Genomic DNA, 16,510 nt, shown 5'->3' on the forward strand with positions numbered 1-16,510 from the left:
GAATTCATCCAAGCTTACAGTTGATTGGCCAGTTTTTTGTGATTTCGCAAATGCGTTTTATATGGTATATATTGAGACCAACATGGTAATGTGCACTCACAGTTCAGTTCTGAATTCTTTGATATCAGCTGATTCTGTTGCTTTTATGGCTGCAGATGCAGTATCCATGCGATGCCAGCGGTGATGCTGAAAATGCTGGTCCCTCGCAGGGTGACTCGGAAGGCAAAACTGCTGCTGTTCACAAAGATACGCTGCTTGCAGAGCAACACAGTGTTTTGCCAGAGGAGATGGAACAACAACCGATGGAGTGGGAAACAGATTCTTCAGGAACCATATCTGCCGAAGAGGAAATACCAGTTCCTGTGTCCCCTCTGATGCAAAAGAAACCTTGCCACAGGCAGCTGCCCTTCGGCCGCAGCCAGAGTGATCACGAAGCGGCAGTGAGTATAAAAAAGTTTTTAACTGCTTCATTTACACTTCTGCATTATGCAGAAGTATGCTACACTATTTGCCTATGCCAGTTGTCCAATGAGTACAGCCCACTTTTGCAAAGAACCTTTCTATTTCCTAAGTAACAGATTACACTTTTAGATTATTTTTCTTGTTCTCATTTAAGGCTGCGGTCTGCAGCTTCATGCTCTTGTTTTTTATTTGGTAGCATTCTGAGCGAAAATGTAAAGTTGACTTGCTTTTGTGTGTTCTCACGATAGTTGTGCGTTCTTGTCCAGGTGGCTGATCAAAGACAAGGCGATGGAAATGTAGAAGTCACAGCAGGACCATCTCTGCAAGCCAGGAGGGTTGCAGTCACAGCGCCAGCATCAAAAGCAGGCATGGTGAGAAGGCTACCAGACATTACTTGGGTTCACTCAAAGCAACAAGTGGAACACAGTGGGACACCTGTAATCCCTGTTTAGTACATGGATGGATCATTATAACTACTTCAGGAACAGTACTGTACTTTGAAAATGTTCAGTTGGAAGTAACATGTTGAAGTTGCAATGAAATGCATTCTGGATTTTGAACTTATTAATGAAAAGTGAAGGAGGTTTTCTGAGGTTGCATTTCACAATTCATAGATGGCTCTGTCAGAGTAATTATAACGTGTTCAGACCTAAGCAACAGTGAGGCTTTCCATTATAAATCAAGTCATTCTTTAAGCCTAGGTGTTCAAATAAATGCAGAAAAAAAATTTGGCAGTTCTCCCTCCCCATACTTTTTGTACCATGCCTCTTGCCTTTAAAACATGCCACAATCGCTTATGATGCACATTTCTTTAAATATAAATGCGATGGAATGTGCCGTTGTTCTGAACTTGAAATTATCTCAAGATAACTCGATACTGAAGCTATGTGTGCACTGAACACAAAAATCAGATTTAGACTAAAGAACAAACCTGGAAGGCTGAGTGCCCCTACAATTACAAATTCTTGAAAGGATCACTGCAGGAAGTACTTTCTAATTTCTGATAGCACGCTGGCTGCAAAAATTATATCGAGTATAAATATTACTGGAAGCTGATTCCCTCCAGTCTTAATCTGTCTACTGTACAGCTTTGTTTGTTCATCAGGCTTGATTATGAAGAGCAATGTGACAGATGTAAACTTATGAAGGAATATTTTGGAGTTCTTAGAAACACAGCTTTACAAATTACTGTTGCTCTTGTATTTTAATATGCCCATAACCTTTCCTAGCAGGCTTTCTGTGAGAAGTACTTGAGTCTCAAATGTTTGCTTTCATAAACCAAGTGGTTCTCATGGCTGAGCCATCATTGAATTCCCATCATATCCTTGCATAAGCTCAGGCTTTTGTGGTAAAAAAAAAATTGCTCGCTGTTTTTTGCCTGTGTACTGAAACTTGGAGTGATATATACAATCATGTCTTCAACACATCAATAAAGTGCAATGAGAAATTTTTTTATATTTGCATGTATTATTATTATATATTGCCAGCCTCCAGCAATGGAGGATACCCCTGAAAAGGCATTCCTGCGTCGTCAGGTGAAGCGCTATGCTGCCATCCATGTCGCCAGCAAAAAGAAAATAAAAAGACTGCAGCAAGCACAGCGCCGTCTTCAACGCAAGGTTGCTCGCCTTTCAAATGTAATTGATGATCTCTCAAAAAAAAAATTCTCATTGAGGAAAACATAGCTGCACTCCAAAGCCTTGCGGGCTCCAAAGAAAACTTACTGATGCATCACATTGTCCAAAAATCGGGAAAACCGCATTCAATAGCCTACTCTCCTGAGTTAAGAGCTTTTGCACTGACTTTGCATTTTTACTCACCTAGAGCATATAACTATGTCAGGGCTGTTTTCGACACATGTTTGCCTCATCCAAAGACATTGTCAAAATGGCTTGCGCATGTTGATGGATCCCCTGGTTTTTCTAAAGAAGCACTAGCTGCACTTGGAATGAAAGTAGACGAAAATTCGAAACTGGGCCATTCTACACTCTGCAACTTGGTTGTAGATGAAATGGCAATTAGGCGACATGTCGAATGGGATGGCAGGAGGTTTCATGGGCACGTGGACATGGGAACTGAAGTGAATGATGACAGCTTCCCTGTTGCTAAAGACGCCTTTGTTGCTATGCTGGTGGCAGTCAATGGGAGATGGAAGCTACCTTTAGGGTACTTCCTTGTTGATGGCTTAGGAGGAGAGCAACGGAGCAACATAGTTCTCCAGGCTACTTCCCTTGCACACGAAAAGGGTGCACATGTAGTGAGTTTAACTTGCGATGGTGCAGCTGCGAATTTTTCTATGCTGCGCAACCTTGGTTGCAAGCTTGTCTTGGGAGACCTGAACACAGCTTTTCCTCACCCTGACACAAATCGGCCAATATTTGTTCTATTGGATGCCTGCCACATGCTTAAACTTCTAAGAAACACACTATGTGACAAAAAAGTTTTAGAAAATGCCAATGGAGGCCTAATAATGTGGAAACATATTGAACAGCTGCATGAGTTGCAATACTCAGAGGGACTGCATTTGGCAAACAAACTGAGGCAACCCCACATCAATTGGAAATCTCAGCCAATGAAAGTGTCGCTAGCAGCGCAAGTGTTCAGCACATCTGTAGCGGATGCTATTGAAGAATGCAGGGCACTAAAAGTAACAAGCTTGCGCGATTCTGCAGCCACAGAGGAGTTTATAAGGTATGTGAACAATGTGTTTGATATTCTTAATTCACGACACCTGAAACAAAGAGGCTGGAAAAAGCCCCTGTGCCCTGAAAATGTGGCTGCTGTCACTACATACTTGCAAAAAGCAAAGGAATACTTTTCCTCTATTCGAGATCCAGCACAAAAAAAAACTGATCACAGAAACTAACAGAAAGACAGGCTTTATTGGCTTTTTAATTTGCATGCAGACTGTTATTTCCTTGTACACCAATTTAGTTCAGGATAATGCAGTATTAGCATATCTGCCTACTTCCAAATTGAGCCAGGACCATCTTGAACTGTTCTTTGCAGCGATACGTTCATTCGGGCGCTGCAATGATAACCCAACTGCCCGGCAGTTTGCAGCAGCGTTCAAGCGGCTTATAGTACAAAATGAGGTAAAAGATGTTGCCAGTGGAAACTGCCTTCCACTTGAGCACATCAGCATTCTCTACGTGAGCTCATCTGTGAGGCCATCTTCAACAGAAATAATCAACATGACCACCACTCGCAAAAGCCTAGCAGAAAATGAGCCTTCTGTTGTAAGAGTGTCGAGCATTATTGAAGAGCATGCTTACTGCTCTGATCCAGGCAAAATTTCAGAAACTGCAGAGGTTGTAATTGCATACATTGCTGGATTTGTAGTAAGGAATCTACAAGCCAGCCTAAAATGTCATGAGTGTGTATCTGCACTAACTGCATCACATCATGTGAAGAAAACCTACTCCCTGATTCGAAGGAAATCGCACGGTGGCTTAATCTACCCTTCAAACGATGTCCTCAAAATCTGTCAGCAATGTGAGAAGGAACTGCGTCGAGCCATAGCTTGTTCTCCTTTAATGTCACGAGGGCTTGCAGACAAGGTTGCAGTGGCTACAATGACAGCATTTATAGGTAAAGACTTTTTCAGAGTTCTTAATGAACACATGATTGATAACCTCCCCCTTGAAAACCACTCATCCCACCTTGTGAGGGCAATTGTACAAAAATATCTGGACATTAGGATGCATTATCTTGCCAAAACAACCACACAGCGACTTCACCTAGAAAAGGTTCGACAAAAGCACACAAAGCTGACACAATTCAGAGGTCAGTAGTCAAAAAATTGATTGAGAGAGAGAGAAATGGACGGAAAGACAGGGAGGTTAACCAGGCGATGCCCAGTAGGCTACCCTACACTTGGGGAGGGGAACAAAGGGGAAAAAAGGTTGGTTTTGGTTTTGTGGGGTTTAACATCCCAAAGCGACTAAGGCTATGAGAGACGCCGTAGTGGAGGGCTCCGGAAATTTCGACCACCTGGGGTTCTTTAACGTGCACTGACATCGCACAGTACACGGGCCTCTAGAATTTCTCCTCCAAAGAAATTCTAGCCGCCGCGGTCTTTTGGGTCAGCAGCTGAGCACCATAGCCACTGAGCCACCGCAGCGGCGGGAAAAAAGGAAAAAGAGCAGCAATGAAATGAGTTTTCCAAGTGTCCAGCGACCACTATGTCACGGGTACAGAGGGCGCGCACTGAAAACTTAAAAGATTATAGACGGGAATACAATCCCGAGTCTCTTAAGAATCTCAGGAGTGCTTTCACCGCTTTCCTTTGTGAGGAAGGTTGTGTCCAAGGCCCCAGGACGTTGGACTGTGTTCGAGGACGCGAGTCCAAGCGGTACAGAGCAGCAATCAGGAAACAGCGCTCTCGCTCAAAACGAGGGCAGTCACAGAGGCGGTGTCCGATCATTTCATCACAACCGCACTGCTCACACGCTGGAGAGTCTGCCATTGCGATGAGATCAGAATAGGCATTTGTGAACGCCACTCCCAGCCACAGGCGGCACAACAGCGTAGTATCACCGTGGGGGAGGCTGAATGGTATATGATGTTGAAGCAAGTGGTCGAAGTGGTGCGAGCGGGGTGTCCAACCTCCAGGGTTAGACCATGACTGTGCAGTCACGTTTCAGGCGAGTAGTTGAAGGTGCCTTGCTGCGTCAGCTCTTGTTAGTGGTATGCGGACAGTGTTGGCTGTATTGTGAGCTGATCGAACAGCATCGTCAGCTAAGGCGTTACCAACAATGCCGCTATGGCCTGGTACCCACTGGAAGATGATTTCATGATCCTGTTCGATTGCCTGGTGGTGCAGATATCGTATCTCTGCTACAAGTTGCTCATGGTCGCTATGTCTCAAGGCAGATTGACGACATTGTAGGGCAGCTTTTGAATCACAGAAAACAGCCCATTTTTGAGGTGATTGTTGTGAGATATACTGTGTGAGATTGTGATTGGTGTAAGATATACGCAAGAAGTGCGACCAATTCTACTCCAGTAGAGGTAGTCCGATGCGAAATTTGTTGGTGAATTTGAATCCGTCGCGCAGGAACGACCACAGCACAAGCAGAACTAGTAGAGGTTACTGAGCCATCCATATCGACGTGAGTACGGTCCCAATATTCGAAGTGGAGCATGGACAGTGTTAGTTGCTTAATGACTGACATTGATAAATTTGATTTCTTTGCTATCCCCGGAATAGCAAGGCGCACACATTGGAGCCGCGTACACCACAGAGGAGAGGGAGGTAGTGCTGCCAGAGTGAACTGTTGTGGGATCGACGACTGTGAGTTGCTATCACCTTTGCAAATGCAGAATTTGGTCTCTGCAGTGGCAGAGGCGCAAGGTGATGCTGTGGAATCCTTGAAATGTGTCGTATGTGCATTCGCAAGGAGTCTAGGACAATATAAGTCGAGATCAGGTGGTCTTTGGCGAGTGCAATGCTTCCCAGTGTTGATGTGCTCCGAGGGAGGCCTAGGCATGTGCGAAGGGCCTGATCCTGCACTGTCTGGAGGGCACGCATGTTAGTCTTGCGCGTGTTTGAGAGTACAGGTGTACTGTACCGCAAGAATCACAGAAATAGAGCTCTGTACAACTCCAGCATTGACTGGACCGACAAGCCCCATGATTTTCCGCCCAGAAATCGGAGAAAATGAGCGATAGATGTTAGCTTCTTTTTCAGTAGAGTGCAATACGAGCTCCATGATAAGTTGCGGTCGATCAGGATCCCTAGGAAACGATGAGATTTGCAGTAAGAAATGATGTGACTGTCGATGCGTACCGGATATGGAGTCATACATTTACGTGTCAATGCTACTAGCGTGCACTTCTATGGTGAAAATTGATTGAAAAGGCAATACTGTGCTATGGGGCACAAATATTAGTGCAGTAACATGTTTAAGTCATGGGCTATCAGCCCTGTCAAGCTGTCAAGGCATTTTTATAGCAGCTGCTTCTTGTCTTGAGGTCAGTGAAAAATAAATATACGTAATATTAATTGTTAAGCACTGACTTAATAGTTGTTAGGGAAATTGTGTTATATGATTAACATAATTTATTTGAGCAAAGTGTGTGTGTTGTGATTGAACAAAGTGTCTTTGTGTTTCATATGATGCATGGCACACTACCATGCAGAGCTTCGAATGCATGTCGAGGAGTGTATTTTTTAGAGGGTGATAGTAACTTATTTTAGATGTCATTACGTGTCCTCACTCTTCATATTCATATCTTGGTTTATGTCATCATGTTGTTTTGTGAACTGACAATGCTGTTTACTAAATACAGAGTATACTGCTGTGGCTGTATGTTCCTTAACTCCAAATGTTGTGTATTGTTCAAGAGTTCATACTAAGAAGTGCGGGCAAGCAATGTTATTGTTTTTAACACCCTCATAAGATCACGCAAGCATTATAATGCATGTTTTTATTTAAAAAAAATTAAAGCAAACAACACTTCTACAGCCCAAGTGCTACTGGAAGTCAAAGAATATACTTATATATGTACCTGTGTTACATTGTGTAACAATTACAATCACTTCAGAACTGTGTATTGATATGGAAGCTCAACCTTACTTCTATCCAAGGATGAGAGCCCATAATATACATTTTATTCTTATGTATCATAATATTTCATGTTTTCTATAGGTTACATTTTGTTCTCGAAATTGTGCATTCTACCTCTGAAATAAAGTGTCTTGCTTACTCCTTAACACATTGCCGTTTTGGTTCGTATGACACCACATGCATCCACACAGGTTTGATTTAATTACACACAAGTTTTGCATATATATGTGGCGCGCCGTGTAATGCTTTTTTGAGCTAAACCAGTGAATTGTTCGAGCTCAAATTTTGCAGACGAATGGAATTTGGGTCGCCAGTATTGATGTTTTATACCACATTTGGGGTACTTCCTTGGTTTTATCAAAAAAGACGCATATTTATATCGTCTACGGCGACGACGAAACAAACTAGCCAAGCCGCCCTTCACAGCTACCTATCTTACGAGCAGCACAGATAACACCAGCAGTCGCGTGATTTGTTGGGTTCATCTAACGTCCCGAAACGACTAGACTATGGGCGCCACAGTATACTGACCACCTCAGGATCGTTAACGTGCACTCATACACGGGTCACCGACAAGCTTCCACTGAGATGCGAAGCCTCGGCTGGGATCGTTCACAATAACGTGCGAGCGGTTGCCTCGTTCTTCATGTCTGGAGCAGGTGTGTCTTAACAACCCAAGTAAACAATTTACGGCAGATCCTTTCCACGTTTTATGCTGGATGACTGGGAAAGGTGTCTATGCTAAGGCAACGCTGCCGCGCGTCATCCCGGGCGGACGCCTCCATTTACTTGTTTCCCCATAAAACCATATAGTACAGTGAAAATGTAAGCGAAAGTAAGAAGAGAGAGCTTTCGGAAAGAGTTGCTTCACCTTTCGACTGAGTAAGTATCCGCGTAAGCCTTCGCCGTGAGACACGTACGCTTTTGCTAGCGCCCATTTTATGCTCTCTTGTATGAAAAGGGCTGTTAGTTTGGTGAATGACATGCACGTTGCACCAAAAACACAAGTTACCTCTCATAAATCTGATAGGAATCATCGAACGACCGCACATACCGAACCAGAAAAAAGCGGCTAAGAGCTCGCCACTGCGGACGGCTGCGCCGTGGGACGCGCGGCCCAGCAGACGCGCGCACTAAAACATACCGACACCAAAACATTAGGGACAGACTCGGAGAGCGAAAAACTGAGGGAGAAAACGACTTCAAAACAACTCAGCTTGCGAACGCTGGCCGCGTGACGTCACGCTCCCTCCTTAGTTTTTTTTCCTCCATGGACAGTACCATCTGGGTGGCGCCAGGCAGCGGAAAGCGGACGAGGCCATTTTTTTTATCAATTCTATCTTTCTTCGTGAGGCGGCGCTCTGCATCCTTCATGGTTAGGGTGCGCGCGCGTGTCCGTGCCTCTATCTGAGCGTATGTCTGGTGCGTGTGCGTGTCTCTGCGCGCGCGTGTGTGTCTGTGTGCGCGCAGTGTGCTGCGCGCGCGTTTGTCTGTGTGCGTGCGTGTCTCTGTCAGTGCGTGTGTCTGCGCGCGTATCTGTGCACCGCGTGTGTCTGTGTGCGTGCGTGTGTCTGTGTATGCGTGTCTCTGTCAGTGCATGTGTCTGCGTGCACATCTGTGCACCGTGTGTGTCTGTGTGCGTGCGTGTGTCTGTGTATACGTATCTCTGTCAGTGCGTGTGTCTGCGTGCGTATCTGTGCACCGCGTGTGTCTGTGTATGCGTCTCTGTCAGTGCGTGTGTCTGCGTGCGTATCTGTGAGCGCGCGTGTCTTTGTGCACCGCGTGTGTCTGTGTGCGTGCGTGTGCGTGTCTCTGTGCGTCGTGTGTCTGTGTGAGTGTGACAGCTATAAATGTCTTCGGAGAAGTTGCTTTACGAGATTTCGGAGAGCTCGTCGACTTTAGGGTCGCCCAACTGCCTCCCACAAGCCTCCGACCGGCTACTGACCACACGGAGGGAAGAACCGGCGGCAGGAAAGAGTAAGCGTAAAGGGAACGTTTTATACGCAGCAGACTTCCAAGTGAACCGATTTACTGAACGTTTTGTTATATCCCGCTGGTAAGTACGCAGCCTGCCGGCTTTAAAGTTTTCCGTGTCCCGAAAACATGCAGTAGCGAGCCTCTCGCGGAAGCGATAGGACAAGCCTGCTTTTTGCGTTGTTAGCTCACACCCATGGGCTCAAGAATACGAGAGGCTGCGCGGCTGTCGTGCGACGCTTTCAAGGTTTTCGAAACCCTCACCTCATCTAAGCTCTCAATCATCAATACTTTCATTAATTTTTGCGCAAAACTGATGAACAAGGCCGCCGCAAGGGAGACTTTCTTCGCCTAGCAGACGACGCGCTCGCCGCGCTGGACCACCTCTGGCAACAACACCCCAATATTGCCTGCGCGCCGCCCCGCTGGTTGCGGTACTTTCAGAGTTCCAGTGACTTTATTCATGGTCAGCAGGCTGCCTGTCAGGTGTGGACGCGTCATTGATCGCGCTGTTCGTGGCGCTGCTCATCGCGCAGCCGCTGCAGGCGCTGGTTTTAAAAGTAGTCACAGAGAGAGCGGCGCAGCGGCGTTTTCATTGCAACGGAATGCTGTGGCGGCTTTGCCGAATCATGTCGGTCTTTTAGCTAAGCTACAACGCTGAAACATTCCGGGAGAGGAACTGGAACTGCTTGGCGGAAAAATGAAATCAGATGGCAAAGCGTATTTAGTAATAAGTTATGCTATTTTGGCTTTGCATTCAGTGATGTTCAGTAAGGAAAATCGGAGAATGAAATAAAGAGGTCATGGCAAATCTTCACGACAAGGCATTTTTCAAGACTACCAGACAGCAATAGCTTTCAAATGGTAGCTGTACTTTGTCAGGATGAGCTGTCATTGTTACGACGACTAGATAAAGATTATTCTCTGTCCTTGGCAGCCTGCAGATACGATTGTTTTGAGAAGCGAAAAATGAAGTTCATTCGCAAATATACGGCGCAGCAGCTGTTGCCAAAGCATATCGGAAGTGCTGCCTGGTCCTGACTACAACTAAACGCTAATAAAATGATGCAAAACAAAGAAAAGCACCTGAAGAAAAGGAGGCAGATAAAACGGAAATCGAGATCTCTTCAGCACGTGTTCAGGGGCGCAGTCACCGTAAAGGCCGAACCGCAAGGCAGAGTTTCTTCGGCGCCGTGTCAGCGTCTCTTCTACCGGCGTTGTCGTTCGGCCCCGCAAGAGAGGGCGACCAAACACATGAGGGCGTACGAACTGGGGTGTCCACCCGGGCGTTAGGTTTGTTTTGATTCTTGTTGAGCTCCGCTCGCGCACGAGATGCTTTGTCCTCCTCCTGCGTACAAAAGTGGTTGCGCTACAATGCAAACTTTTTAAAGCTGTAAATACCTGTTAATACAAGCAAATAGATACCGATTCTATAAATGTAAATGGTTATAAATACAAAGAGTTGCATATGCTATTACTGTAAATTGTTGTAAATATATGTGAATAAATGCACGTAAACGTCAACTTCTTTTGTACTGTCTGTGCAGCGAAGTTCCTCAGTTCCACATAAACGAGCGTAAAATTGCCCACTCTTCACACAAAACTGAAAGCAGCAGCCCTGCTGCAGATAATTATCTGGTGCCATTTTACTGTTGCTGCGAGGACACCTCGTCAGCGTCGGGACCACACCATTTACCCGCGCAGAGCAATTTTCGTTAACAATGGTGCCGCGAAACGAACGAGCCTTAAAACTTATAACAATCTACTCGTCTGGCAAGGAAGAGCAATAAGTAGCGCAAGCGCCTCAAACAGCGCATCAAGTATGCCAGCCGCCATCCTCAAGGGATACGCGGAGCTATCGCCACAGGCCACCTCTGCAAACGGCGAGCAAAGCTGCCGCTCCAGCCGATTGCCGTTGGAAAAAGCGCCGCGCCACGGATGAAGCGAGAGCTACACAAGAAGGGGTAGACAGCAACAACCTGGCAGACGGCAGGAGTGGGAGTAGGACAGCGCTATCACTACCGCGCGCCATTACGCAAGCAGGACGAAAGCAGTGCTATCATCTGGCTAGCGCCGCAACGCGGCAACTAACTGAAGTGAGGTGTACCGACGGCTTCCATTGCGAAGCGGGCGATGCGGCTGGCATTGTAAAAATAGAGGAGGCGCTGACTCAAGCCACTGTTGAGAGCAGCACAATCGTTACCCTCGAATGCGCTAGTCACGTGATTTTTTTTTTATTTCGCGGGCTTTCTTTGGAGCTCGGAAAAAAAGATACACGTGAGGCTTTCTTTATCACAAATAAATGGACTGGGGGTTTCAGAAGGTGCTCTCCAACTTTGCTATTCACATTTGCTGTCTGAAGTCAATATTTACGCATTTAGAAAAATTATCTTGATTGCTAATTAGTTAATTTAAAAACAAAAAATTGCCTATGATGCGCAAGCCGGTTGGCAGTTGTATGTAAGTGGTTTCCCTCGCGTACCTCGAAGATGTTATTTTTTAACCCTTGGCTAAAGTTAGCGTGGACACCCTGTGTATCGAGACCTGTTATAGTTTGTTCTTGCCTGTGGCGTCTGTCTTTCCGTGTGTAAAGTTTGTAATCTGTGATTGCGCAAGACTTTTATTTGACTTGTTTTACGCATTATATAGATCGACTTTTGCTTAGATACATAGATTTAATAGAGACATAGGTGTATTTAAATATATCGTTACGAGGTTTTGCGTATATATACAGTGACATTGTTTCCATTGACACTTTTTTGTTTTTTATTAAGTTGTTTCTTCGCATTTCTAATACTCCATTTTATCTTCGCACTTCTAGCATATTTTGCAGAACTCCTCGTTTCTACATGTGCTCGTTGTTTCGTCTAAAATTTCGGTGCAATTACTCGCAATACATGACCGGTGATAGCTGCTGCTGCGCAGCAGACTGGAACGAAGGACAGCGCCGTTTAGATTTTTTTCCTGGCCGTTGCGTATGTACGAAAATGTAAAGGTTCTTTGAACGACAAAGATTCATTAAAATATTGGTCCTCTACTTGCAAATTTCATGGCCTTTACGTTTTTCATATCAGCGGCATGCACTGCTTTGCTGGTTTCGGACTGATATAGTTCTAGACATCACGTGATATTTTCTTTACTTATGAAATACGCAAAAACATGGAAGCATTGGTATCAGTTATGTCTTCTATGATATTTAAGACATATGAATACATTATTTTATCTTAAAGAATACATATTTCACTTGTCCGGACAGTGCGTAGCGTTATCTAATACGTAATTGCATTGTCAATGTGGAAATGCAGTTATTATTCTTGCGTTTGATCCCTCCACAAATTCTATGAGGAGTCCGCGCTGCAACATGAGCCCCCCCCCCTTAACAAAATTTCTGGCTACGCCACTGCTCACAGTGGATGTTATCGTACCTAGCGGCCCTGTTCAAGTGCTCAGAATTTCTAGCTCTTCCTCAAGTGGCGGGTTCTCTTCTCCACTTCTAATAATGCACACTGCTGTCATTCGTTCATTTCAGAACCAGCGAGAACATTATGGTGCACCTGGATGCATCCAATGACGACAGGCAAGTTTATTCAATTCACTCGAGCCCAATCAACTTGGCTACGGCTTTAAACTATCGTCACGGAGATGAATTCTTTAAGTCCTGAACATAATTTTTGCTGAATTCATGAGTACGGTTTCAGTCAGCCTTTTAGTGAAACAAATTTTAAGGCCTGACCTAGCAGCCTGAAAAATGAGTGAGCTGAATACTTAAGCTGATAGTCTGCCTTTATGCATTTATGGGAACGCCCCCAGTGGCCCAGTATCTGGGCAACGTGTGTATGAGCAAGCGTAAACTTCAAAAGAGTACATTATTTCTCCGAACGTTATTGCGTTTGAAGGTGTCAGTTCATGTTTTCCACATTGAGAGTTTCTAAAATCCAACACATACCAATTCAGAATAACAAATATATGTTTCAAGTCTCTATCGGCCTCGATAAGTATAAGTACCTTGTTCGGCCGCACTAGGGTTATTTGAACGCATCATAAAATGCGAAATTGACGGTTGGTCAATTTTTTTTGTGTAGGATTTGCCACCAGGAACCAGATGATGACCACGAAAGGTATGTCCACATAATGTGCACTATTCACGCTTCACGTTTCATACGTGAGTATCTGTGACTAGATTCTTGACGGCATGTTCCAACCGACGTTGATAGTTCTTCACGGCGCAGTGACTAGGATAAGCAAATTTCGGATGTCGCTTTCCTTCAGCTGTTTTGACGACAGTTCACCACATTATTAATTTATTACCGGAACATGAAGTGATGTGCAAGGCAGTTGTCCACTCTGCAGGATCGATGCTTGATTTTTCAGCTACGTACTTGAAGATGGCGATGACGAAGAGCCTGAAGAAATCCTACCAGAGCCCGCCAACCACAAGAGAAAACGTGCACGTACAAACAGCACTTCCAGCCTACAGAGGGCGAACATGGTCGTGCAGCCTTTACTGGAGTGAGTGGTTTAACCAAGGTTTCAATTCGTGCGCTAAATGAAACGAATTACTGGTTTCTCAAAAAAATAACTCAACATCCCTTAATCCTTTTTATATACTTGTATGTGGTGCGCCGGAATTGTACAGGTCGTATACTTAAAAACTGAGTAATCCTGCCATTAACGTTTAGTCCAAATGCATAGGGCTGTGACACAAGTTCTGTGAACGCACCGGAGCGGGAAAGGCTTACCGCCGAATTCATAAAAAAACGCACGTAGACTCGACGCTGCGCCTCCACCCTGCGTAGTCGAGGAAAGAGCCGCTCCGCCGCTCGAAGGACGGTTGGCATTCAAGAAGGTCACTTGGCGTTTCTTGCGACGAGGAGCTATTCGATAATGCTTCCTCCAGTCCCTCTCCCTTGAGGAAGCGGGATGGCGTTTGGGGAAGAGGTTAAGGCGAAACGTTAGCTGTAAAACGGCATGTCCCTCTTATTTGCATCCGTATTTTGCTACCTTATGCCATCTGAAGAACCTTCACAATGAACCTTGGCATTCTGTAAAAATTTTGAGAGAGAAAGAGAGAGAAAAGATTTATTTCTCGACCCTGTTGTGAAAAACCAATGCAGCTTCGAAAAATGGCCCGAAAAGCTTGTGCGTCTGGCTACCTTCGCCGGCAGTTAGCTTCACGTATACGGGGCCCATTTGGAAATGGTGTCAAAATGGAAATAGTTTCATGGTTGGGTGACACACAAGGACGAAACAATGCTTGCTGGCTAATAGCCAGCTGGCAGCCGTAATTTTCAATGCGCTTGAATGGCCTTCCGGTTATCCTGATCGCGAATATCCTTTCGGCGGTACAAGCGACGCATCCCGCTTCACAACCGCGCTTCCAGAGCCTTCAGAGTCCGCTGTACGCCGTTCCCTAGAAGTGCACCGCCATCTGCAGAAACTTCACAATACAGGTGAAGAGCGGCGTGCACTGCAACTCTCCACATGGTGGGCTGCGAAACGTTTCTCCGGTTGCCGATGACGACTTGTAATTTGCCCGTGCTCCTTACGCGTGTTGCGATGAACAAGTGCATTGGAGGCAGCGATTGACGACGACTATCCGGGCTCGGCCTCATCGGCAAGCATCCACATCAGAAGGATATCGCCACGGTCGTCTTCGCAGAACAATGTCTTGCCAGGAATTTACGGGTCGAACGGACTGAGGCCGTCACTCAGCCGACGCTTCGGCACAGGGTTTCGTGCATCCGCACTGCGTGCACGTTCGTGAAAAGCTTTTGTATACAAGTGGACCGAAACCCACACTGCCTGCAGATGACGCGACATCCGATATGTTTTACGAGTAAACAGGTGGTCGATAAACGCTCAAGGTAGCCTCGGTGCTACCTCGAGAGTCTCGACAAAGATGTGTAAGTTTTAATCCACCGGAGGAGCGATTCGAGTGGAGGTTTGCTTTATGAAGCGCAAAATAAGGCCCCAGGGCAGATTGGAGTTGAAGTTCGAGTAGAGGCGGGTTTATGAATTCGGCGGTTAGCCGGTTAGCGCGTAAGGCATTTCATGAACCAATGAAACATCACATCTTTAAAAAAGAAGCACAGCGGATCCCGAATTTGGTGTGCACACATTCCGAACGATTCCGTCATCTAGCATAGTCTTTAAATCCTTTATTTTCCTTGACTGATACAGTCAGTACCAATGCAGCGTAGCAGTGGGATTGGAACGAAACATTTACCGATATAGAAGTGGTAAATGAGTTGTTATATTTATTTCAGGAAAAAGCCGGAAGAGCCTTCCAATGATGATATTGACAAGGTGGCCGGAGCCCTGTTGGATGTCATCAAAGCGGTGACACAGCGAGAGCTGCCCCATCGGTGCAATATGTTTTTCAATTTCATGGCAGAGACGGCTAAATTTCTGTCAACGAAGCAGCAAGACCTCCTGATGAAAAAATGTCATATGGCTTTGTATGAGATACAGTATGGAGAAGATGCGTAATTAAAAACCATAAGTGTGTAAATTGTGAAAAGCCAAAAAATTGCCAGATCTCCCTGATTGCATATAATTGTGTATATGACCATATAGATGACAGAGATGGATTGCTTGAAAAACGCATTGAAATAGGCAGATACATCAGCATTGCCGACGCGAAGCCAACGTCAGCAACTTGCGAGAAGATCGACAGGCCACTCACAAGGCGGACGATGCCAAAAATTTTCGCCGACAACCGGATGTCGTCGCAGTGTGGCAGTGTGAGGATAGTGTGAGATTGCAGGTTGTATTTTACACAGACACAAAGGTATAAACAATAAACGAGGTGGCTTTCATAGGAAAGGAAACCAATTTCAGTATGGGCTTGGAAAAAAGGAAAGAAACAACAGAGCAACGCAACAACACACGGGAAAAACACACGGGGGAACAGAACAAAATGCTTACGAAAAATTCAGGAAAAAGAAAGTCAAAAAGGAAAGTCACACTACTTGTCTCTCATTCGAGCAACGAGCGGGGACTGGCTGGGCGTCGGGCAGTCAGGGAGTCTCTGTGCGTTCCAGTGTCGATGCACTGTTGCCGGCGTTTCACCCGTTGGCCTTCAGCGCTACCGCAGCGTCAGCGTCTGTGGGCTCCCAGCACGGTTCCCAGGTCTGGTATCCCGGAAAGGCCACGTAGGCGCCAGAGGCGGCCTGTGTGGAGCAGCTGACGAATGGACGGAGAAGAGTGGCGCCTGGGACTGGTGGTTGAGGTTCTCGACGACGGATGTCCAGGTCTCGTGGCCCGGACGTCTGCGGCTGAGGCCCAAGCCCGGAACTCGGGGAGTCAGAAGAACTCGTCCACGTCCGTCGCCCACCGCGCTCTTCTCTTCTCTGCCCCGTAAACCTCTTCCACCTGTCCCGGCATACCCCTCCGCACGCGCTCCTCGTGCTTTTTCTTCTCCTCACGAAAGACGCTGGGTGGCGCTATCTCCTTACAGAAGGCCCCCTCTTCGGAAGTTTTTTCCAAGGGAAAAAAACTCA

At 45.9% G+C, this 16,510-nt stretch overlaps 1 protein-coding gene across 10 annotated transcripts in view; it reads left to right on the forward strand.

Annotated features, from left to right (window-relative positions):
* The window catches only part of LOC149328443 (uncharacterized), a 43,152-nt gene extending 27,026 nt beyond the window's left edge, over positions 1 to 16,126 (forward strand). For 4 of the 10 annotated variants that reach the window (XM_089562006.1, XM_089562012.1, XM_089562014.1 and 1 more), the window contains 3 exons: positions 156 to 440; positions 729 to 833; positions 1,950 to 7,196. In XM_089562006.1, the coding sequence (XP_089418132.1) occupies positions 156 to 440; positions 729 to 833; positions 1,950 to 2,147 (588 nt within the window). In that variant the 3' untranslated portion in view covers positions 2,148 to 7,196. Of the gene's footprint in view, positions 1 to 155; positions 441 to 728; positions 7,198 to 12,537; positions 12,586 to 13,090; positions 13,127 to 13,379; positions 13,518 to 15,274 lie in introns of those variants that run through there. The other 6 variants (XM_089562009.1, XM_089562011.1, XM_089562010.1 and 3 more) reach the window with 6 other exon arrangements.
* The last annotated feature ends 384 nt before the right edge of the window (positions 16,127 to 16,510 follow it).

The sequence above is a fragment of the Amblyomma mixtum genome, chromosome 9, assembly GCF_055824585.1.
Source record: "Amblyomma mixtum isolate Tamu chromosome 9, ASM5582458v1, whole genome shotgun sequence".
Classification (NCBI taxonomy): Eukaryota; Metazoa; Arthropoda; class Arachnida; order Ixodida; family Ixodidae; genus Amblyomma; species Amblyomma mixtum.